Source organism: Motacilla alba, chromosome 4, assembly GCF_015832195.1.
Source record: "Motacilla alba alba isolate MOTALB_02 chromosome 4, Motacilla_alba_V1.0_pri, whole genome shotgun sequence".
Taxonomy (NCBI): Eukaryota; Metazoa; Chordata; class Aves; order Passeriformes; family Motacillidae; genus Motacilla; species Motacilla alba.
In genome coordinates this window covers 5,266,610-5,289,541 of record NC_052019.1, presented here as the reverse complement: position 1 = coordinate 5,289,541, position 22,932 = coordinate 5,266,610, and the positions used below count along the sequence as shown (strand labels likewise).

Here is a 22,932-nt window from a genome sequence, read left to right as displayed (position 1 = left end):
GGGATATTCAGAGGGGTTGGAAAGAAAGGTCAGGCCTGGGAGGCCATGGGAAATGTTAGGCTTTGCTGGATTATGCAAAACGGCACCTGTTATAATCATTTAATGACTGTGATAAATGATATTACTGTCAAATGCAATGATTGTTCGGTAATTGGATGTAATTATTGTTTAATCGTAACAAGAATCATGAGAAACGATGTTTGGGGGGTTTGATGGAAGTTACAAAATCCATGCTTGGATGAGATCAATGCATACAGTAGAACAGTGTAAGTTTAATAATTAATATGTAGTGATAGAACGATGAAGGTATAAAAACATGTTCATCCTGAGCCCATGTCGGAGTCAGATTGGGGTCAGTAGCCCTGACATCCAGAGCTCTTCAATAAAAGCACCTGCCTATAATCATCATCCTGTGACTGTGTGCTGCTGAACGCTAACAGCTGAAGCCGGCATTCAAAACCTTTGCAACAATCTTTGGAAAACAAATGGAAAGGGAGCCTGACCTGCCGATGGCAGCAACTCAGCGTGAAGGGCCGATGCCTTTGAGCGTGATTTGGGGGTTGTTTTAGGACAGGGGGTTACGCCTGCCCTTCTCTGTGTGTGACATGCACCCAGCACTCAAAGAGCCCGAGTTTTACCCCTGCTCTGGCCGAGATCATTTGCTGCCACTGAGCTCCCCGCGGAGCCCGAGAGGCGCCCCCTGAGCCCGGACCCGCAGCTGGGGTCAGGAAAATGAATCCGCAAACACCAGAGGTTTATGTCCGAAAAGGAGACAGAGGAGTCCTTTGGCTCTATTGGAATAAAGGGAGAGGCCACACTGGGCACGGGACTGGTCCTGCCCAGGCCAGCTCAGCCAGGCTCCCCCACGGACACGCCTGAAGAACCACTGCCAGCTCCCAAAATCCATCCCAGCCTCGGGGACAAGGCACAGCGGGGCTGGCCAGGTGACATCTCACCAACCTCTTCCAGCCCGGGATTTTTCGGATTTTTCCCGTTTAGTTTACGAACAACCCACCCTGGCTGGCAGCCGGGGAGCCAAACCCACGGAACGCCTCTTAATTTTTTATTGCTGTTTTCGCGCATCGGGTCGCCGTGTGCCCGCGGCTGCCGAGGGGGAGTGGGAAGGGCTGGTTTGGAAGCAGGAGAGCAGAGAGCAGCGTTTGCACGGGGAGCCCCTTTCCCGGGGGGAAGGAAGGAAGGAAGGATTCCCGGCTGGAGCGGGAGGAGCGGGCGCTGCGGGGCGCAGGAGAGAGGGGGCGGCTCCTCCGCCTGCCTCGGTAAGTGCTGCCGGCGGAATCCCCATCCTCATCCTCATCTTCATCCTCATCCCCGGGCACATCCTGACACCCTTTCCCGGGCAGGGCTGCCGCTCCCCGCTCCGGGTGGGACCCCCCTCTATTGTAGGCTCCCCCAGGCACGTCCTGAGCCCTCTGCTCAAAGGACATCCCCTTCAAACACGCTCTCCCCCTCGGGAAGGGTTCCCCCCTCTCCTTCCCCACCTCCACGACAGATCCCCTCCGCGGGCAGGACCCCAGCCCCTCCCCGGGCTGATGCTCCGCAGCATCCTCGGCGTTTTGCCCTACCCGGGGCCGGGGGTTTTGCTGCCCTGGGGGTTGGGGGTTTGCCCCCAGAGGTTTGGTGGGTTTGACCCCAGGAAGGGTGGATTTGCCCCCTGGGGGTAGTGTCTTTGTACTCAAGGGTTTGGGGCTGTTTGCACCCCAGGGGTTTGGGTTTTTTGCACCCCAGGGGTTTGGGTTTTTTGCACCCCAGGGGTTTGGGTTTTTTGCACCCCAGGGGTTTGGGTTTTTTGCACCCCAGGGGTTGGGGGTTTTGCTCCCCAGAGGGTGGGGGTTTTGCTCCCCAGAGGGTTTGGGTTTTGCCTCCCAGGGTTTGGGTTTTGGCACCCCGGGGTTTGGGTTTTGGCAGCCGGCTCAGTTCCTGGCGCCGGTGAGCACCCCCGTGTTTGCAGCGCGGGTTTAACCTCGCCCTGAGTTTCTCGCTGCGATGTCGCCCCGCTCTCTCCTCCCTCCCCGGGGCTGCCAGACCTGCTGTGGCTGCCCAGGAGCCTTCCCGTCTGCCGGGGGGATGATCCCAAACGCCGTGCCGGCTGTGGATGAGGATTTTGTCCCGATTCGGGGCAGGAAGCGCCATCCTCAGGCAGCCAGGCTGGGAGCAGCCCCGTGGGGAGGGATCCGGGCTCCCCGCGGGCTGGCCCCGGGTACCCGCGGCTGGGAAAACGCCCCGGGCTCGGGGACACGGCTGGGCTGCTCCAGCCGACTCTTTGGAAGGTAAGGATGTTGTGTTTTACTGTGGTCCCAGCCCCGCGGCTCTCCGAGAGGCTGTAGGAGGGCAGGTTTGGGGGTGGAGGGAAATCGCGCCCTGAGAAATGCTGTGCCTCCAACGGGAAAGTTGGATAGAGGGAGAGAGAGGGAAGGAAAGTCAGTGCAGAGGCTCACTCGCTGCTTCGAGTGCGTTGTAGTGGTAGAAGCATCCCCAGGCATTCTCCCCATCCTCTATCACCACCCACAGCCTCCCACAGTCGGACAATTCGCTCTCACTGCTCCACAATCACCGAGCAGTTTTCTCATGGGGAGGAGGAGGGAAAGGTGTGCGAGCTCCTGGGGCAGGCGGTGCTCCCTGCTGCCATGTGCTGGTTCGTGCCTGATCAGGCAGAGCCTGGCAGCAAATAATTCCCAGTAATATATTTCCAGTTTTCATCATTCCTCTAAGATTTTAAAGTGCAGTCAGCCTTGAGATTGCAGAGCTTTTTTTTTTTTTTTTTTTTTTTTTTTTTTCTCCCTCCCTTGCCATCAAAATATGCCTTCCACTGATGAAATTAACCTTTAGCTTGGGATTTGTCTGCTGAATAAATTAGGTCAAACTTTCTGGATATTAAAGGGGAACAGAAATGGTGGAGTTGCTTTGCTCAGGCAGCCTCAGAGCAGAATCCAACCCATCAGTTTTTTTGAAAGGAAGCAGAACCATAATATCAGGAAAAAAACCCAGTGCAAACCCTAAGGCATTTGAGATCCCCAGGAAACCTGGGAAGATCCCACATCATGGTACAACTGGGCATTTATCCCTTTGGTTCAAGAGGGCTCTTACAGGAAAGACTGAATGGCTGATGTTGCAGAAAGAGTCTGGGCTGTCTCAGCAGCGTAACCACATGGGCTGCTGCAGCTCACAGGAGTATTGAAAAGCTCCAATATTTTAGGCTGAGGAAGTGCATCCCTGGGAAAGATGGCATATCCTGATTTGTCCCAGTAATTTCCACAGAGGGGTTAAGATGGCATCATCCCCTGCTTCCCTGTGTTGACAATTCTCCAGGCAGTTTGAGAACAGCACTTCTTAGTTAATTTAGGCACACTTTGGGTAAAGGCTGGCTTCTCAGTCAGAGGCAAAAGGATCCAGACATCCACCCTGGTCTGCTTGGCTGCGACAGGGACTGTGGATGAGGTTCCAGGGACTGCCAGGGGATTCTTGAAAGGGATCAGGAGCAGTGGGATCCTGTTGTCTGCACCCCGAATTAGAGCTCAAGGTTCAAACCTGAAGTTTCAAGAATCCATCATCCCTTGTTTTTATTGTTGGAGAGATGGATGTCAAATAAAGACAGCCCTGTTTCCAGTCCCTCAGCCTTTGTGTTGATAAAAAGAGAAAAAAAAAATGACAAAAGAGTGTTTCTCTGGTGTTTTGTGAGTGTGGGCACATCTGTCTGCTGGTTTTGTGCACTGCCTCACTCCTGGATGTATCCTGCATTAAGGATAATGCTGCTGTCAGTTTTTCACTGGAGAAGACCTTTGAACCCAGGCTGGTGGCTGAGATGGTACTTGAGGAGCACAAAGAGCTGGCAAAGAGGAGTTCTAATAACCGTGTCCTAATTCTGCTCAAAGTTTGAGAGCAGTGTGTGTTCACAGAGCAGTGTGAGTAATGATCTGCTTTAATTAGAACAGCTCTAACGCTGATACAAACTTAATGACCGTGTGGGAACAGTCATTCTTTGCAGGAAGGTGTGACTTCAAAACCTTCTTGTCTCACTGTTACATCTAAAAAACCCCAAATAATTAATCCAGAATTCTCATCTAACATTTTCATCTACCTATGAACAGAAATTTGACAGTAATTTTTAAAAACCTGAAGACTGGATGTTTTAAACTTTAAAATTTGACATTGTTTCTTTTTTCTTTAAAAAATTGATTTTTCATAAAACCTGATTTTTTGCTGTTCGTGCCTTAGGAGCCTATCCTAATGCTGCATGCTCTCCTGGGAGAACCTGGGGTTCACTGGGTGATGCTCAGGTGTTTAAACTGGTTAGGGGTCAACTCGAGGTGAGGTCAGAGGGCATTTTCCAGATCTTGTCCAGGTACCAGAGGTGTGAGGACACCAGCAGGTGTGGGAGATGAGATGGAAGATGGCTGTGGAGCAGGGAATGGCCCTTGGAGAGGCAGGTTCTGGAGCCTGGCTCCCGTGTGGCCACGCGCCGCGTCCCCGCGGATCTCCCAGCCGTGTCCCTGTGGATTTCCCATCCCGCTGTCCCCGAGCTGTCTGTGTGGAACACACAGGGAGGAGAATGGCCTGAACAATTCCTTCTGCCAGGAAATGTGGCTGCATGGAAACCCCACTGTTCCACAAGAGCTCATCCAGCCTGCTGACATCCTCGGTGGAGCTGTCAGAAAGAATGGCACCGATTATATCCTCTTTCCTGGCAGTTATGGGAGAGATGGAGACTGGATTTTTTATTTTAGTTTATTTTTGTGGGGTGTTACCAGGATGTGGAATGTTGTCCAAGGAACAGTTTCATTAGCACTGGGGTACTTTAGACACCCTGCACACTTTTAGCAGTGCTGGCCCAGGGGGCTGCCTGAGATGATGTCCAAAAAACCTCCTCCTGCTGGAGGAGCAGGAGAGCTTCAGGTCTCAGCCACTGACTCCCAGCTCCAGTGAGGAAGAGCTTTCCTTCTGTATTTTTTCTTTTCTGGACAGCTTGAGTCTTCTCTTAATTTTGTGTTTCTTTTTTTTTTTTTTTTTTAATTTTTTACTTGAAAGAAAGGAAACCACTAAATCCAGCAAATAAACAGAAGTCAGGGGACTGAGCAGAGGATTTTAAAGGATGAGTCAGTGCATGAGCAGACACTTAGATCCAAGGACAAGGTCACTATTGCTTTCAGAAAATGCAGCCCAGCCTCACAGTTGTGTAGGAAGGCTTGGAAGAAGTCAGCAGGTGGAAAAGAAACATCTGGGTGGTGTAGGCTGCTTGGAATTCTGAAAGGTTTTCAACACAGTCCTTCATGGTGGGGGCTTTTGAGGAAATGTAGTGAGTCCTGAGTTAAGAAGGAAGTTCCCTGTGTGAAGAAATACCTGTCTGAAAGGTGACGTGCAGGAGGGGTAAGAGCATGGTGAGTTACAGAGAGGGCAGGGATGCTCCTTACAGGGATAGGGGATGGGATATGTGGGGTTCTAGAGATTGTGAATCATGAAATGGTGATATTTACAGGCTAAAGAAAGCTTAACCAGGGCATGAAGGATAATGTCTGACTTAATGAAGAGAAAAAAAGTTTTTATGAGACTCATTGAGCATTACAGTGGGAGAAAGAATTCAACTGTGAAGTGATGGGGAGAAACTGTGAAAATATGGAGAGAACTTAATTTCCTCATTTCATGCTATTTTCCCTTGTAAAGCAGTGGACTCTGAGCTCTTGTTGCAGCCCTGGAACAAGACCTTTGGATGCCCACAGCCCCGTGGAAAGGGCAGCTCAGTGCCACTCAAATCAGCAAATCATGTCAGGATGGTGGTGAAAGGGGAGCAGGACAGGGCAGAGATCAGTCCCTTAGGCAAATCCACAGAGCATTTACCTCTTGGAGCTTGTTTGGAGTTCTGGTCCTTCTCAGAGGAGCAGGAGGGATGGGCAGGAATCCTCTGCTGCTTCCCTGCGAGGAGTGAGCAAGCTGGCAGGTGAGGAGGGAGCTGGTGGGGTGTGACAGAGGTTGGAGAGCCCAGCAGTGGCACTGAGGGAGAGGATGGGGATGGGCTGTGTGATGTCTCTGCCAAGGCCAGGACCAGAGGCACCCAATGGGGCTGGTGGCAGGCTCAGAACAAGCACAAAGAGGTGTTTCTTTGCAGGGTGCAGAGCTGAGCTGTGGATATTGTTGCTATAGGTGGTGATGGATGCTAAAAGTTGCTGGGCCAGAGGGGCAGGACAATTTAATGATTCAGAAATCACTGAAAACATCTTAAGAGGCAATTCTGGATCATAGGCTGCAGGAAGGACAAAGAGATGTTGGGAACATTTTGCTGCCTTGTTCTTACACCCCTCCTAAGACAAAGTTTGGCCCCTGTGAGATGAGGCAAGCTGAGCTACAGGGATGTTACACAGGCCTAGCCTCACACTGCACTCAGAAGGATGCCCTGGAGATGTGGGATTCACCTGAGGGTACTGCGGGAGCAGATCCTGGTCACAGGAGAAGTGATGATATTTAACTATAACAATTTTTCATCAGGGAATATTTCTATAATTCTCTTTCCCCCACAGGTTTTGTCTTTGTGCTCCCTCAGCAACACCAGCGAGCTTTGAACTGCTGGAGTTTTTGCAGGGCATCATTCCCACCTTCCCACCTGCCTGTGGCACACTTGGTAGAGTATGGGAACTGAGCTGTGGACACAAGCACGTGGACTTCCTCAACAGAAAAATCCCCAATTAAGGAGCTGGGAGCATCACCTCCCATCTGGGCACGGAGGGGACATGAGTCTGGGGTCAGGGCTGCACCTGAGACGCGTCAATGTGATCATCCTCCAGCCCAAATCATTCTGTGATTCCATGATTCTGCTCCCTGGGGAGCTGCTGGCAGCCCTGCTTGGCCATTCAGGTTGGAGGATGGAGCTGCCCACTGTGGTAGTAAAAAACCCCTAAACTTCAGAGTCTGAGAAAGCACCAGGACAACCCAGGGCATGGCACAGGCTGAACAGTGGGGCTGTGGAAGCAGCCAGGCTGGGCAAGCAGCCCCAGCTGGTCTGGGGGTGGCAAAGATGGTAATGAGAATACAGAGCCACAGAATGGTTTAGGTTGGAAAGGACCTTGAAGATCATCTAGTTCCAGCCCCCACATTATGTGGACTTGGCGTGCTGTTCAGTGGGATTTAGCCCAGCTGCTTTAATTTTTTATTTCAGTTGTTTTCTTTCCCTCTCTCTCCTCTCAGTACATTTCTATTTTTTTTTCTGGTCTCATGCTTCATCTGGTGATGCATTTTCATTCACAGGAGGGCTTTTAATTGCTGTGAAGGACTTCAGTCAATGCTCCACATTTATCCTCACCCTCAGGATTTCAGGCACTTCTAATGGGCTGCTAACCCAGGACACAGGCACAGCAGGGTGTGTGGATTTTTCCTGGAGCCAATGAAGCATAAATATTATTTCCATCCTCACCTACAAATCATCATTGAAGTAATTCTGCTTCTCCCCTCTCCTCTCGTTCAGATTTTAACAGTGGGAAGATGCTGATGGACAGGAATGAATCCTGGCTCTCCAATTTCTCCTCTTCTGCCTCCTCCTTTGCAAGGGGAGGGGTTGGGCTCCAGGAGGTGCTCGTGGGGCTTGTCCTCACCCTCATTGATGTGGTGACACTGCTGGGGAACACCGTGGTGTTCCTCTGCCCCGTGGTGGAGAAGAGGCTGCGCACTGTCACCTACATGTTCATCATGTCCCTGGCCACGGCAGACTTCCTCGTGGCCTGCCTGGTGATGCCCTTCAGGTGAGGAGTGGCTGTGGGGTGGGAGCAGGGGAGGACTGTGGTATTTTCGGGGTCCCCAGACGAGGGAAGGAAATGATGAATCTGACTCCATGTTCTTAGAAGGCTATTCTATTCTATTCTATTCTATTCTATTCTATTCTATTCTATTCTATTCTATTCTATTCTATTCTATTCATAAAGGATACTTACAGAAGGCTTAACAAGATACTAATGAAAAATTCTCTCCAGAGCCTCGACACAGCTGGCTGTGATCGGTCATTGAGTCAAAACAATGCACATGAACCCGATGAAACAATCACCTGTTGGTAACCAAACTCCAAGCCTCATTCCAAAGCAGCAAAACACAGGAGAGGCAAATGAGATAATATTGTTTTCATTTTTCTCTGAGGCTTCTCAGGGCTGGGATCCACCTGCTGGGCTCAGGGCTGGGCTCTCCAAAGGGCTGAACTGTGGGCTGGTGGCTGTATGTGCCTCCCTGTCTCTGGTCTGTGTTATAATTCCCTTATCATCCACGCAGACACAATTCCCCAGGGTATTTTTCCTGCTGGCCACACAGGGACCCTGGTTGCTGGTCTCAATTTGATTTCCAGCTCTGTATGTGGAGCTGCAGTCCTTGCTCCCTCTTCCAGGACTAGCCCTGCGTTTGGAATGTAAGGAATTTATTCAGGATAAGCGGAGTAATTTAGGCTTCCCCTACATTTCACAGAGGAAGAGGCTCTGGAGAGGGCAGGTGTCCCTGCATGAGGTTTATATTTATGGGAGCTTCACTACCTGGCTGAAACAGTGAAACAAAACCAGAGAGCAGCTGGCTTATGATCCTGGGTGTCTTAGTCCTGCAAAGCAGCCAGAGGTTTGTGTAAATCAGGGAGCTGCCCCCTGTTTTGAGTTCATGGGGCAACATGAGGAAGCTGAATTCTTTTCATGTTCTCTGCTTCAGTTCTCATTGGGCTGCCTATTCCTTTGAATTTGGCACTGAAAAATATTGTCCCGACAAGCAATTGCAAACTGAGTTAAAAGTTCATGGTATCAGTAAAAAAAAAAATGCAGTTAATTTGTGTTCTTTTATAGAATATTACTGCTAACTTAAACTCTATGCTCAAGGAATTTAAAGTTCAGGTTCTGAAAGTATAGAACCATAGTGTGGTTTGGGTTGGCAGGGACCTTTAGGGGTCACCTAACCCAACCCCTGCACTGAGCAGGGGCATGGGCAACTGGACCAGGTTGTTCAGAGCTCCATCCAGCCTGGCTTCGAACACTTCCAGGGATGGAGAAGCCACAGCACCTCTGGGCATCCTCACTGCAAAAAATGTCTTCCTCCTATCTATTTTGAATCTACTTGTAGTGATGTTTTACTTGAGCAACAAAAATACAAAGGGGAGCAAAGATGAGAGCGTGGCTGGTGCTTTGTGCCCCTCCTGAATGTCCTGGTGCTGCCTGGTGGGCCATGTGCTCAGGAATGGACCCTGCTGGCTCCTTCAGCCTTGTCCAGCCCTGCCAGCACCGTGGCTGCTGTTTCACACTTTCCCACTGTTTTGGCTTCACATCTGCGCCGCTCTTTCGGATTTCAGCGTGCTCCTCAGTTGGCAGGTTATTATGTGCCAAAGGGAAGGAGAAGAAATGATCTTAGGAGGCAGTTTGGCTCAGGAAAATGTGGCAGAAGGGAAAAACAAATTTGTCCTTGGTGTCTTAATTTCATAAGAGTAGGATTTTTCTTTTGTTCCTGTCTTGACTGGTTTGCAGGAGCGAGCTTAGCTTGTTGCCTGAGTACTCCAGCCAGTCTGTCATTTCCAGGCTGAATATTTCCAGCTATTCTTTTCCTCTGCAAGCAAAAGGCCAAGGCAGGGGTGACTTCATCGTGTGGGTTTTTTTGGCTTTTACTACTCCTTCTTATCCAGCAGCATTTCCAAGCTGCAGAGAGTTTTACCTCAGAGGAGAGGGGTCAGGTGTCCATTACCCCATGCTGTGAGGATGCCTGCAGGTCAGGTGCATCCCACCAGGTGTGTGCAGGTGAGAACTGGGCACCTGCTCACCTGGGATCTGTGTGCAAGGGTGTCCCCACAGCAGCACATCTCCTTCTGGGAGGCCAGGGCACACCACAGGCTCTGCAGCAACTCTGGGGGTAAAGGAGGGCTCTGAGGAATGGCAAAACAGCCTCCAAGTCCAGAGCTGAACCTGAGCTCCAGTTCTAATTCCCCATTTCCCCTCTGTGAAAGAGCCATGAAACATTTCCTTGTGTGTGCTGTGGGATCCTCCATGCTGCCCATGGTGTAGGGACAGGCTCTGCTGTAGTTTGCTTGGATTTTTGCGTGGAGTCCCACATAACAAAGAGCTGCTGAGGGCTGGGACCCTCCAGCAGCACTGCCCCCACCTACAGCAGCTGCTGTGCTCTGGGACAGCCCTCACAAGTCGATTTAGTGGGCTGGTGTGATGAGATGTAGATCAGGCATTGTTTTCTGACATCAGGTTGGATCTTTCCCCCTTGCTGGACACCTGAGCACTGCAGCTCAGCAGCCCTGAGCTCACTGTACCTTACCAGCAAGCTGGGCAGTTACAGGATAATTAAGGCTTGGCAGGACTAGGGAGTTACTCATCAAATTCACTCACAATGGTGATTTCAGCAGCACCTTGGGAGCTGCAGAAAGCTGGAGAAAGAAAAGGAGAAGCAAATGGCATCTCACTGAATGCTATAGAAATGTGCATCAGCCTTCCTACAGCTGCCATATGTTCCTTCCTTCACTGCTCACTTCTCACAGACCCCTCTTGACTTTGTTAGGAATATTTTTTGGTACTGTGTCTGTTTTTGCTGGTGTGTTTACCTTGCTGAGGCATTTATGAGCCTCATAAGGTACAAGCTGCACAGGCTTCCTCCTAGGATGCTGTTGTTTTGTATTTTTTTTTTTAACCAAGAATGGAAATCCTTTCTGGTTGTGAAGCATTTGACTGGATGTGAAGTGAGTTTCTGGGAGATGTCCCATGCCCCAGGAATTGGGGAGAAATCATAAAAGACTGTGCTGTGCCAGGCACTGGGAAATGCTGTGATAAACAAAGCTGTGCAGATGTAAATTTGGGGAGCTTTGTGGGGCAAAGCACCTCTCTCAAGGCACTTAGGCTGCAAGAAGCACAGCTTTGCTCTTGTTCAGTCATGCTCTAGCTGTGGGGTGCTCCTTTTTTGGGTTGTGCTTGGAGGATGAGTCCCTGCTGCCTGAGCTGCCCATCTTTAGTACCTGTGTGATAAAACACAGCATTACCTCAGTCACAAAGAAATACAAATGGAATGGTTTGGCTTGGAAGGAACCTTAAAGATCATCTTGTTCCAGCCCTGGGCAGGAACATTATCCACCAGACCAGGCTGCTCGCCCAGCCTGGCCTCATGCACCTGCAGGGACTGCACAAAGAGCCCCTCCAGCTCTGATTTCCACCCGTTTTCTTTCCCAGCATCATTTATGAGGTGACAGGGATGTGGCTCTTTGGGAAGCTGTTCTGCAAAGTCTGGATCTCCTTCGATGTCATGTTCTGCACCGCATCCATTGTCACGCTGTGCTTCATCAGCCTGGACAGGTACTGCTCCGTGGTCACCCCCTACCACTACTCCAGAAGGATGTCCCGGGGCAGGTGAGTGCCCCTGCTCCTCCTTTCGGGTCCCTCCAGGCTGTCACTTGGCCATGGCTGGATGAGCTCAGATCATTCGGGTGCTGCCCAGAAGCGGAGTGATGTGGAGAAAGGAACTTTCACCACTTACAACTGTAGAAAATGCCTAATGTGGCGTAGGAGAGGACAAGGAGGAAGCAGCTTGAGGGGTGGATGGTGCTCCTGGGAGAATATTTCTTGAGCTAAGGAAGGGCTGCAAAATGGGGTAAAAACCACTGATGTGGGCTGGGTTGGACCTACAGTTTTTCCCCTGTGCAGTCATTTCACAGGAATGTCATGGAATCGCAGAATGGCTCGGGTTGGAAGGGACCTTAAAGATGACCTTGACCTGTGATCAGGGACACCTTCCACTAGATCAGGTTGCTTGAGCCTTGGCCTTAAACATTTTCAGAGATGGGGAAGGACTTTGAAGAACTTCTAAGGACTAGGTGAAAGGAGACCCAGAAGGATGCATGTAGCAGTAGTCTTCCCTCTCTTAAACTCACCATCTTTTCTGAAGTGATATTCAGGGAAAACAAGGAGAGTTCCTGAGCTCCCATGAAGGTATCATGTGAAAGGCTGAAATGAGGACTGCAGGGTGAAGAAAGTCATCTGAGGGTGGGCAGAGAGGGCACTGCAGCAGTGGAGTGCTTTACAGGGTGGGTTCAGACGTGTTTTTCCCACTGTCACTCTTGCTGTGTGTGATTTGTGGAACACAGGCAAAGAGAAGAGGAGGCTGCGTGGCCCCCCCTTTCAGATTCTGCCATCTGGGGTCCATCAGCTCCATCCTCATCAGGCCCCAGAGGGTGAGATAATGGCCAGATATTAAAGCTGAAAGCAAAAATATCTACATGCTGTTGTTTCAAATACTAACAAACATCTGTAAAACCTTTCCTCATCTTTCCTCAGCCAGCTCTGAGCACTCCTTAAGCTGACCCCAATTTGTCAACTACAGAGCAATTACCCAATTGTTACAGATATGCAAGTGAGGACTTGTTACAGTCCAGCTTTTTCCCTTCTCCACGCCCTGCTGGACTGCTCAGCAGCAATATCCCACACAGGTTACCATGGGGATTGAATCGTACTGGATGTTCTCAGCCCAAAATTGCTCAGACCCTCCCTCCCCTCCGCATCTCTTTCCTTTTGCAGATGCATCGTGATGACCTGCACGGTCTGGGTATATTCCTCCCTCATTTCCTTCCTTCCCGTCATGCAAGGCTGGAACGAGATCCCCGGGGTGGACTTTGATGCAGGCAGAGAATGCATCTTCGTCACCAACTGGGTTTTTGCCATCGTGGCTTCCGCCCTGGCCTTTTTCCTTCCCTTCATGGTCATGTGCAGCATGTACTTCTTCATCTACCGAGCCTCCCGCCTCAAGGCCACCCGCATCATGTCCCAGACGCTGGAGATCCACTACCACCCCAACAGCAAGAGGCAGAACCACCTGCAGCTGGAGAACAAGGCCACGAGGACCATCAGCATCATCATCTCTGTGTTCGTGCTCTGCTGGCTGCCCTACTTCGTGCTGAACGTGTGGCTGGCGGCCCGAGGCACCGACTCCGCCAGCACCGTGCTGCTCGGCACCTTCAAGATCATCACCTGGCTGGGCTACTGCAACTCCACCATCAACCCCCTGCTCTACGCCTTCCTCAACAGGGACTTCCAGCACGCCCTCAAGAAGCTGCTCCTGTGCAGGCGCAGGTCTCAGGTGGACGTTGGGGAGGACATGGTTTCCATAGCCACGTTTTCCAAGACGGCTCCAGACCTGGAGTACAGCGCGACGGTGCCCAACGGGGCCCCAAAGGGCAAGCCCAAGTCATAGGGGTTCAGGAGCAGTCGCTGGAGGTGGGGATACAGAAAGTGCTGGAGCACATCCCAATGGAAAAACAAAGGGTAGGAAAATAGGGAAGGAGGGGTTGGAATATTACAGGTGGGGACAATACTACAAAGATGCTTTTCTTCACCTTCTACAGTTTCAACAATGAGAAACTCAGATATTTTAGGGGCAGTTTGTTATATATTAATGGAACTAATTCATTCCTGGATAATTATTTTTCTAATGAGCATTTTCCAAGATAAATTCAACCTTCCTGTTGGGTTAAAAAACCAAACCAGTATGGTATAACATGACCTTACATTTGTGCACATCCTGGTGATCTGTGTCAGGTGGGACAATGTTTCTTATCAAGCCACTGTAGCTTTTCATCTCGAAGTTTCATTACAGATTTGACCAGTTTTAGTAACTCCACGTGTGCCAGTCTGTGTATGGGAATTAGAGGAGGGATGTGCTCACTTCCTAAAGAGGCACCACTCTGCAGCCTGGGCTGCTGCTCAGGGTTCAGCTCACTGGCTTCTGCAACGTCTGGATATTCAGAACTTTCCGTGGCTTTCTGTGAATTATCTGTGGGTTTCCTTGTTAATTCTGGAAGGGGACATTCCTTGTGGCAGACCCCAGGAGCTGACAAAGACTTGCTGTAACAGCAGGAGCACTGCAGTTTCAAAGCCACAGGTAGCTGACACCACCTGAAGATGGGATGTGAACAGGAATTATTGCTTGTGTGTACACTGTGGTATCTACCACAGAGACATAAAAAAATCATGGTAAATGGAAATGATTATTTTTACTACTCCCAAGTGCTTGTCTGGACTTCCAACAGCACTGGCTCCCTGCAAGAAAGTCTCAAGTGCCTCACTGAAGCGTGGCTCTGAAAAGGTAGCAGGGGACTGTCCTCAGAGGTAGCAAAATGCAGTAGGACCTGCCTGGAGCAGCTGAGCTACTGAAGATGCCAGCACAAGGGTCAGGAGTTCTGTCTCAAGAGCCTGGTACAAAAAACAGCCCTGACCTGGGGTTCAACAGTGGTTCTCCTGTGAAATGACTCTCCATGGAGAGGGAGAGGTGTTCCAGACCCTTTGACTCCAGCAACAACGTGGAATTGGTAACTACCTACACCTTCTTCTGGGGGAAGCATGCTGGGGGCACAAAGGTGGACAGGGCAGAAATCCCGCTGCTGCCACCCAGCTCATTTTGATAGAACAGGACAAGGAACGGGGTTTCATTCCCAAGAGCTATAGGGGAGGAAAGGAGCTGAGGGATGGCAAGATCCTGTGAAAGAATGGGACAGCACAGCAGAACCCCAGGCCAAAGCTCCTTTTGCAGGGCTGTGAGCTCACAGCTCTCCCAGCTGAGGTGTTCTTCCACAAAGCAGCTGGCAGGAAAGTACACATCAGTCAGAGGAAAACCTCCCAGATTAGAGAAGAGCCTTTCTCTGTCAAACCCTGGAGCAATAAGGGACAAAGACAGGGACAACACACTCCAGTGCTCAGAGAAGCAAAGACTGACCAGGCAGTTCAGAGCTGAGCAAGGCCAGATGCTTTTGTGGCTGTGCAGGGACCCCGCAGGGGAGGACTCATCCACCCCTTTGAGGGCAAATGTAACATCCCAGAACATGCAGACACACCTGATGTGAACACATATGCCAGGTCCGGTACTGAAATGCTGCAGGGCCCTTGCAATAGGCAGCTACCCACATCCAGATATACAGCAAGTCAAAAACACCTTAATCCTCATTTCCTGTGCTGCACCTGTAATCACTGAGCTGGCAGGCAGGGCAAAGAGGCTCCACACGGGGCCATTTCACTGTGCAGCTGCAGCTGATGCAAACAGGGACACCCGAGGGAAGAGGAGACACTTAACTCTCCTGCTTTAACCCAGCTAAACACAGACACTCACTGCAGCATCCTGGTTTCACCTGGACAAGCCAGTGTCTAGGAGAGTTATCCAAGAGGACATGGAAGACAATCATTGTAATCTACTTCTGCCTTATCATAAAGCTGCAGGGTGTCAGCTGGTTTGATTGCTGGTCCCAGTGTCACACCACAGCAGAGTAATCCCCAGAAGGATTTGAGTCCAGTATCTTTTTAGGAAACTGATCTCAGAGACTTTATCAAATTTAAGTCTGTAAAACAGAGAAATAAAATTGTGCAAGAACAGCTCTAACAGAGTAAGAATTATCCCTTCTCCACTTCCTGGTGAGCAATTGCATCTATAATCCACCCAGTTTAGAGCTCAGTTCCCTTCTTTCTCCAGATCCTGTCTCACTTCCAAGAGCACATTGGGTTTTGCGTCATCACACACGCTGTGGCCAGTGTGAGACAGGGAAGCAAAGGAAGTTTCAGAAATGCAGAGCCCATCCTGCTCCCACTGCACAGGGCTGCCATCTGCAGCACACACGGATGCAGGCTTCCAACAGAAGCAACTACTATTTTGTCTTATAAATAAAAAAAGTTTATTAAATCATTTAGACTTGAAAGAAGTCACAATAATCAATGCACTCAACAATTACAGCAAGTGCATCCTGTACACCACCAACCCAAATGGATTGATTCTGTATTTTATAAATAAAAATTAACATATTTACAGTGAGAAATAAAAGCATGGCATTAGGCAGTTAAATTAGCAGATTACACAAATGCCTACCAGTTGATTTTTTTTTAAAAAGTACAAATCTACAAGATTACATACGACATGTATGACTTCATTAGGTTTAAATTTTCAGAATCACAACATTTTTGTACATTATTTTGACTTGGCTCTTCCAACCACTGCCTATAAAACCCCCCATTTAATGGCAAAAAGCTCCTTTTCCTTCTCTATACCTTCATCTGTGTAAGATGCATTCCCTAAGATCTACTGTAGTGCAGAAGTATGAAATGATTTCCTCTAATGACAGGCTATGGACAGTGACAATATGTACAACTGTGGTACTTTTTTGCTTTAAAAATAGTGCAGATTCCCAGTTTACCCACCAGGGACAAAAATGGAGTCAAAGTTAATTTCAAAATCATCTTCATTTCACCAAAGAGCAAGTGACCCAGATAGACACTCACTAGGCTTAGAGACTGTAATTTGCTCTATAAAAATACAGTATTTTAATTCTATTTACATGTTACAGATCTCTCACTCACCCAGCAAGCTGACATTTACAAGCTTCAAAAAAATCCAAGAAACCCCCCAAAAAAAGGTCAATGGAGCACAATATTGGCAAGCACAGCAGCTGGAGCCATCTGCTTAGGAGAGCAAAGGTAAGGAAAATGGAATGTGAAAGGTTTGGTTACTGGGCTTCCTTGGCTGTCAAAGTAAACAAAAATCTGTCCAACACGTCTTATACATTAAACATGGCAAAAAAAGCTGAAGTAAACCATTCCCAAGATAAACATTCTGCATCATAGGATCCTTCTGCTGAACAATCCCTGTGAAACCTGCCGAGTGGAAGAAGTGATCCTGAGGATAGTTATTTGCTTGGTTGTCTGGAATGTTTATTTCCTGATAGGCTCATTGTCCGTGACCTCTGCCTGAGCACGGGTTTGGGTGGGAGCTCCAAGTCTTCAAAGACAGGATTTTCTATGATTGCTGCAGCCTCTGGTCGTTCAGTGGGACTTGGAGAGAGCATGTCCTTCACCATGGTGTACTGAAAGAAAACACAACACATATTACATGAACCAATCCATGAACTCTTCCTCATTTCATGTCCTGGTGTGGCTGTGGCTGTGTGAACTAGTGGAAAATACCCCCAGCTGCTTTCTGAGTTATTTGGGTGTTAGTGCTTTGGCACAGTAGTAAGATGCGCACTAAATATTTTAAAATGTACCAATGTGCATCTCTTAAAGTGTCTTTACTGTCATTGGACTCAAGGTTTAATAGAGTTATAAAAAACTTCACATTATTTGCAATCAAATATAATTAATATATTATATTTGATATAATTGATATATTATATTATATTGATATATTTTATTATATCATTTAATATATGATACATAATTTATATGTAATTTTTAGATTTATGTTTAGCCATCATATATTTAGCCACAGTGAATTTCTCTCGTGGCAAATTAGAATTTTTCCTTTAAATATACAAGTTGTCTGAGTATTTGTTTCAAATTTAATTAGAATCAGTGTCCTGCTCCTGCTGAGCACAGCACAGCCCCTTCTCTCACGTGGCCTTCAGCTGTAAAGCAGGAAAGGCTGGTCTCATTTGGCCACTGGTCTGAAGCTACCCTGAACACCTGAAAGCACCTCAGCTTTTTACTGGGGAGGTTTTGTACATCAGCTCCTCTTTACCTGCCACCACATCACTTTAGAGACCTGACTAATGAGAACACAGCACAATTTGCTCATGTGATTTCCCTCTTGGGAGGTCCAGCTCTGGAGGGGATCCCATACAGCCATGGTGCTACCTAGAGCCTCTCCTTTACCTGTCTGAAGCTTTGCACCTTCTCTTTGGGAATTTGGATTTGTTGCAGGAAATCATTACAGGATGTATGTGAAATGAATGGCTGTAAGTGACAAAGGGAAGCCAGGTGAAAATGTATTCCTGGAGAAAAACTGTGACAGGAGTGTCCTTGTGCCCATTAATGCAATGTTATAGCTTTGAAATGTAGAGAAGTACTGAGATAGGGAAATGCATCTTAATAACATGAAAGCGACCTGGTTTCTCCATTTTCACCTGCAAAGCAATTGGAAAGCAAAGAAGAAAAGCTACAATTATTAATGAAAAGGCTATAATTAATAGCACCAGCTGTACCTACCTCTTGTGCATACTTCTGAGTGAACAATGGTGGAAAATTCAAATTGCGAACATCACTTAAGGTCTGCAAAAGTATGAAGAATGACATGTAACTTTTCCAAAATAACATTTCCTAGTAATATTAGCCTACCCTTCAAAAATAGGCAAATTATGCAAATAAATCAGCCTGCTGGAAAGAAAACCCTTTGTTTTAAAATGTTGCTTTAGTGGTTAAAAATCACAACCTAGCTGAACAGGTGAGTTGCTGCTTCCCTAGGTATTGACCCTGCAACAGGAGGAGTTGTTCTACAGGAATTGTGATCTCTGCAGTTTTAAATCAGTCAGATACATGAACTTGTACCTTCCCACTTCAGCTGAACAAAATCAACAAATCTGTGCACCACCCATAACTCCAGGACGGCCTGCACCAGTATTAAGAGACACGAAATTATTGTCTCTGCATTACCAATGTAAGCACCTGTCTTTGTTTAACATGTAAGGAGGAATGAGAAGATTTATCAGCAGCAGCTTGGAAAGCAGTTGTGTTGGGTATGTCTGTGGTCTGTGCTCTTTTCATACAAAGGCCACTGGCTCCATCTAGTGTCACTGGTTTTCCCAGAAGCACAGTATTTAGCACTTCAAATTTTTTGGAAGGATCTCCTTTTACAAAAGTCTGAGCACAAAATACAAGAGTTCTGAAGTTAAATCAGAATTCATTTCGCTATTACTCCACTGGAAGTATAAAGTGACCAGTTAATAGTGATGGGCAACAGCCAAACTCTTGTTCAAGAGAACGCAGTTGGATGACATTAAAATGCTTCAGAAAACTTTTCTCCTTTTCTGTCAGTTCAGTCTGCATTTAGTGATCTTTTTTCCAGCATGTCACTTGGAAATAAATTGCACTGCTACTGACTAACTGCTCACAGCTTGAGACAGAGGCAGCTCTCACGCTCCACCTCTGGGATTTTTCCAGCCAGTTGTCACAAATTCCTAGAATGTGCTGGGTTACTTGGTCAGGCAGAGCATGTTTTGCTTCAGCAAGCAGTGCTAATGCTTGGCTGATGCCAATGAAAACCTCAGTGTAACAACTCAGAAATCGCTACTGAAGTAGCCAAACTCCAGAACCCAGCAAGGAAAGGACAGGGGTTTCTTTTTAGCAAAAAGAGTGAAATGATAGTGAAAATCCTGGAAAGTCAGGGCACTCTTTTAGCACTCTCTTCAAGTAAAAGAATTAGATGGGATTTAGGCTTCATTCTGATTACTTGCTTTGCTTCTATTCTTAGGAGAGGAACTGGAAGGGCAAAGCCTGTAATCACTGCTGCAAGAGTTCGGAGAATCCAGGATGGCTCTATCCCAGGTATTTTGTTTCAATAAAACTGATTTAGAGAAATTGAAACTGATTTCAGTGCCAGAGGTTCAAATTAAACACCAATTCCTCCTCTAGACTGTACTCTTTGTGCCATTAAAAGCCAGAGCATCTTAATCAAGAGAATGCAACACATGAAGCACTTGGTCAGGCTGCTGTTCAAGTTGTTTCTTACTTCTCTGCCTAACCCACTCCATCTTCACCTGAGAATGTAAAGCCCCCAAGCACATTCAAATGATAAATACAAGTTTTAATGACTCTTTCTTTCCTAAACAGGTCACTGGTTGTCACAGAGGAGAGACCTTTCTGGCTGTAGCCTCTGTTATCCATGAACTTGCTCCTGAGCAAGATGGATCTCACACTTTAACAGCAAGCAAGAGCTGTAATGCACATCAAACATCCCAAATTCACATCTGCTGCAATGAACGTCAGCAGTTAAGGGAAGATTGTGCTTGAAGCTCAGCAACACTCACAGCTAAGACTCACTGTAGGAAAAGGAACAGCCATTTTCCACCAAGTGCTCTGGGTGAAAAAGCACTGCAGATGAAAATGAAGGAAGAAATAATCAAAATGCACAGCACGGGTCCAATTCTTGAATGAAAACCAAGCTGGTAGGCTTAAAGTCACAAGCTATATTTATTGCCTGAGTTCTTGGATATTGTAGTTCAATAGTTTCTCTTGGCTTCACAACAGAGGAGCTTTGTAAAGAAATTAAAGCCTCAATTCAACCACACACATTAGGAAGACTGCAGTTTATTTTCAGTGATTCAGGGGGTCTGTACCTGATATCAAAGCTGATAAAGCAGCTGTGCTCCTAGCTGCAAGGCTTTTCTCCAAAGAAAACAGGACAGGAACCTCTTGCCAGTGTTTCACCAAGCAAACAGCTGTTTTAAACAAATGCTCAAACTGAAGATAAGCCAACACCACACATACCTTGACCCTCTCCATCTGTGTGCTGAAGGGGTAGAGCAGCTCAAAGAGAATCAGTCCCAGAGAAAAGATATCCACCTTGTGCGAATAGGTGTTGCCACAGATCTGAGAAGGCAAAGTCAGGGTCAGGGCAAGCAAGCTACTGCATGTAATTATCTACAAAGTAAATATCACCCTTGCAAGTTCACCTGTGCAAGTCACCAGCCCTGTGCAGAGCTGGAAGCTGCAGCACAGGAACACTGGTGAACTTCAGCAATGAGCACCAGGGAGCAAGGTCCTGATCCTCAGCTCCTCTGTGCTGCAAAGCAAAATGTTTCACCTTACTTAACCCAATGCACACGAGCGTGTTCTTCCTCAATGAAGAGGAATCTTTTACAGTTACCTTCCTATACCGCATTAAAAGCAAGAAAAATGAATGCATCCAGTCTGAATAATTAGCCACTGTTTTTGCTATAACAAATATATACATTGAAATATTCATTTTGGAATTCAATTTAGCTCAAAACTCTATTTTGATGAGATAGCATTTAAGTAACTTGATTGCAATGGTTTACTAGGAATGCCTGATCTTAGAGCTCCCAAAAATTCAGGGCCCTTCTGGGCACTGCCAAGCACAGCTTGAGAGAAGAGAGCACAAACCTGTTCCGGGCTCATGTAGAGTTTGGTCCCTACTTGTCCTGTGTGCCTGGCATAAGCTGGCATTGGAGTCAGAACTGATTCCTCCTCCTCATCTTGGTCCATAGCAGTCACCAGTCCAAAATCCCCAACCTTTACTATGTCATCCATTGTGAAAAATATATTGGAAGGCTGAGAAAACAAAGAGGTGAAAAGAAAAAGTAAGTAATAAAAAAAGTCTGTGTTTCAGTAGTTATAACACTTGGCTCTAACTCAGAAGCTGTCAAGGTTAAAAACACTCCTTAAAGTGCTGAAGAATAGCAGTTAAGAATTGTAACTATTCAGGTAAAAGGAATTTCTCCTGCATTAACCATTGTCTCTTCCTGAAGCTCAGACTGCTCATTTCTTGTCATTCAGCAGAGGTTTACCAGCAGCACACAGCTCTGCTGAGGATCTCACACAGATTCAACACTGCTGGGAACAGCACAGGTAAGAGATCCAGCCCACATGACACTTTCACACCAAAGGCAGGCTGCAGGTCCATCTCCTGGGCTTTTGTATTTTAATCCCTAAGTGCTAAAATAGTTTGCTGTATTACTAACCAGCACACAGCACATCATCTCAGTGTTAAAGTATAGATACAGTGGGGACAAGGTCTGCTTTTCAGTGTAACTGTGCAGTTTAACATGGGAACAGCTGTTTGCATAACAGAATTAAAAGTTTATTTTTGATAGAAGCTTAAGAACTTTGCAATTCATAAAGGCAGCAGCAATGATGATCTGGCTTAACTCTCCTTAAGCTTTGCCACGCACCTCCATCCTTGGCTTAGCCTACTGATAAAAGAGACTGGAACAGAGCTGTCCCTTGGCCAATGGTGCACATCCAAGACAGTTTTTCAAGAAATTTGCTTCCTGGCTGATAGAACAGCACCCACCAAAAGAATGATTATTCCCTTGAAATATAACCACTCCAGCTGGGTAACAAGTACAGACACAGAGTTTGGTGGGGAAGAACAGACTGAACTGCAAGGGGAAGGAAGCAGCAGGATGCTGTGAAGAGGCAGGTGGTGCTGGGCAAGCTCCTCTCAGAGCTCCTGGGCCCTGGAGGCTGGGAGAACATGCTCTGTGCTTTGCTGACACAAGCCCTGCAAAAGGAGCAGGCAGACAGACAGAAGGCAATATTTTCCCACAAGATAAAGGACCATATTTCAAAGTCCATCTGACTTCCTCAGTTAAAGACAAACCCACTGTGTGCACAAGAAACAAGGCAGAGAAAAGGATTCTTGTTCTTCGTTGTTTTTTGTTTTTAGGCAATGGCCAGCTCTGAGGGAAGCACTAGAGAAACAGCTCCACAGTGCCCACCTCCTGCCTCTGCCTTCTAAGCCAGCTCTTACCTCCCACTGTATTTCCCTGTAATGAATGTCCAGCCCTTTGGAGTCAGTGCATTCAGAGGAGACAAGCCACTGCCCTGTAAACCCACAGTGTCTCCAGGCTCTGGCTGAAGCATTTACAGAACACCCACCCCTCAGTGCACACCTACATGGTCAGAAGTCTTGATATCAGAATTTTAATGCCCAAGGAATAAAATCTTCATTAGGAGTTTGTATCCCATTGCCTTGCTCTCCATTCTCCTCTAAGAAACATACAAGATTTGTCTTGCCTCCTGGGGAAAAACTCCTTGTAACAGAAGGTTTATTTTAAAACTTCTCTGGCTGGACAAAGACTGTCTCTGAACAGGCTTGCACATAGTTTGTACAAATAAGGGGAATGGACTCTCAGCTATTGCAAAATACCAGCAAAAAGAAATCATCAAGATCACATTTGGGAGAAGAAAAAGGCTAAGGCAGAAGCACACAGTTTTGATTTACATCAGCAGAGTACAATCAAATATAACCACTCTCTAGTTTAGTTATCTTGCCACCTGCAGAAAGAAATTTCTATCCATATTCTTCAGTCAGAATAAGAATTCTCATTTTTCCACATGAATAAGCTTCTCACACATCTGGAATACTCTGTTTAATTCAATTAATGCTGCAAAATGTATCAAAGACTGTTCTAGCAGTTCTGTGAAACCGATAATTTCTTTT

At 47.3% G+C, this 22,932-nt stretch overlaps 2 protein-coding genes and 1 long non-coding RNA gene across 3 annotated transcripts in view; 2 read left to right on the top strand and 1 right to left on the bottom strand.

The window, feature by feature from the left end:
* The first annotated feature begins 300 nt into the window (after nucleotides 1–300).
* Nucleotides 301–16,452, top strand: LOC119700409 (histamine H2 receptor-like). The gene is made up of 6 exons (XM_038135531.1): nucleotides 301–306; nucleotides 1,028–1,277; nucleotides 7,469–7,742; nucleotides 11,178–11,354; nucleotides 12,519–14,305; nucleotides 16,322–16,452. Exons 1-5 carry the CDS (start codon nucleotides 301–303, stop codon nucleotides 13,189–13,191), a joined length of 1,380 nt encoding a protein of 459 aa, XP_037991459.1. The 3' UTR covers nucleotides 13,192–14,305; nucleotides 16,322–16,452.
* EIF2AK3 (eukaryotic translation initiation factor 2 alpha kinase 3) overlaps nucleotides 15,639–22,932 on the bottom strand; it is a 42,937-nt gene continuing 35,643 nt past the window's right edge. The window contains exons 14-17 of the mRNA XM_038135516.1: nucleotides 20,871–21,038; nucleotides 20,235–20,336; nucleotides 17,958–18,020; nucleotides 15,639–16,837 (exon numbers count right to left, since the gene is read on the bottom strand). Of these exons, the coding sequence (XP_037991444.1) occupies nucleotides 16,661–16,837; nucleotides 17,958–18,020; nucleotides 20,235–20,336; nucleotides 20,871–21,038 (510 nt within the window). The 3' untranslated portion in view covers nucleotides 15,639–16,660. The remainder of the gene's footprint in view (nucleotides 16,838–17,957; nucleotides 18,021–20,234; nucleotides 20,337–20,870; nucleotides 21,039–22,932) is intronic.
* On the top strand, nucleotides 18,030–19,936 carry LOC119700400. The gene is made up of 2 exons (XR_005256757.1): nucleotides 18,030–19,292; nucleotides 19,578–19,936. It is a non-coding gene; the product is annotated as an uncharacterized LOC119700400 (long non-coding RNA).

Bases quoted from the DNA above. Each gene is read 5' to 3' on its own strand.
- LOC119700409 (XM_038135531.1), top strand. The intron at 7,743-11,177 runs GTGAGGAGTGGC...TTTCTTTCCCAG, and splicing joins TGCCTGGTGATGCCCTTCAG to CATCATTTATGAGGTGACAG. The intron at 11,355-12,518 runs GTGAGTGCCCCT...TTCCTTTTGCAG, and splicing joins AGAAGGATGTCCCGGGGCAG to ATGCATCGTGATGACCTGCA.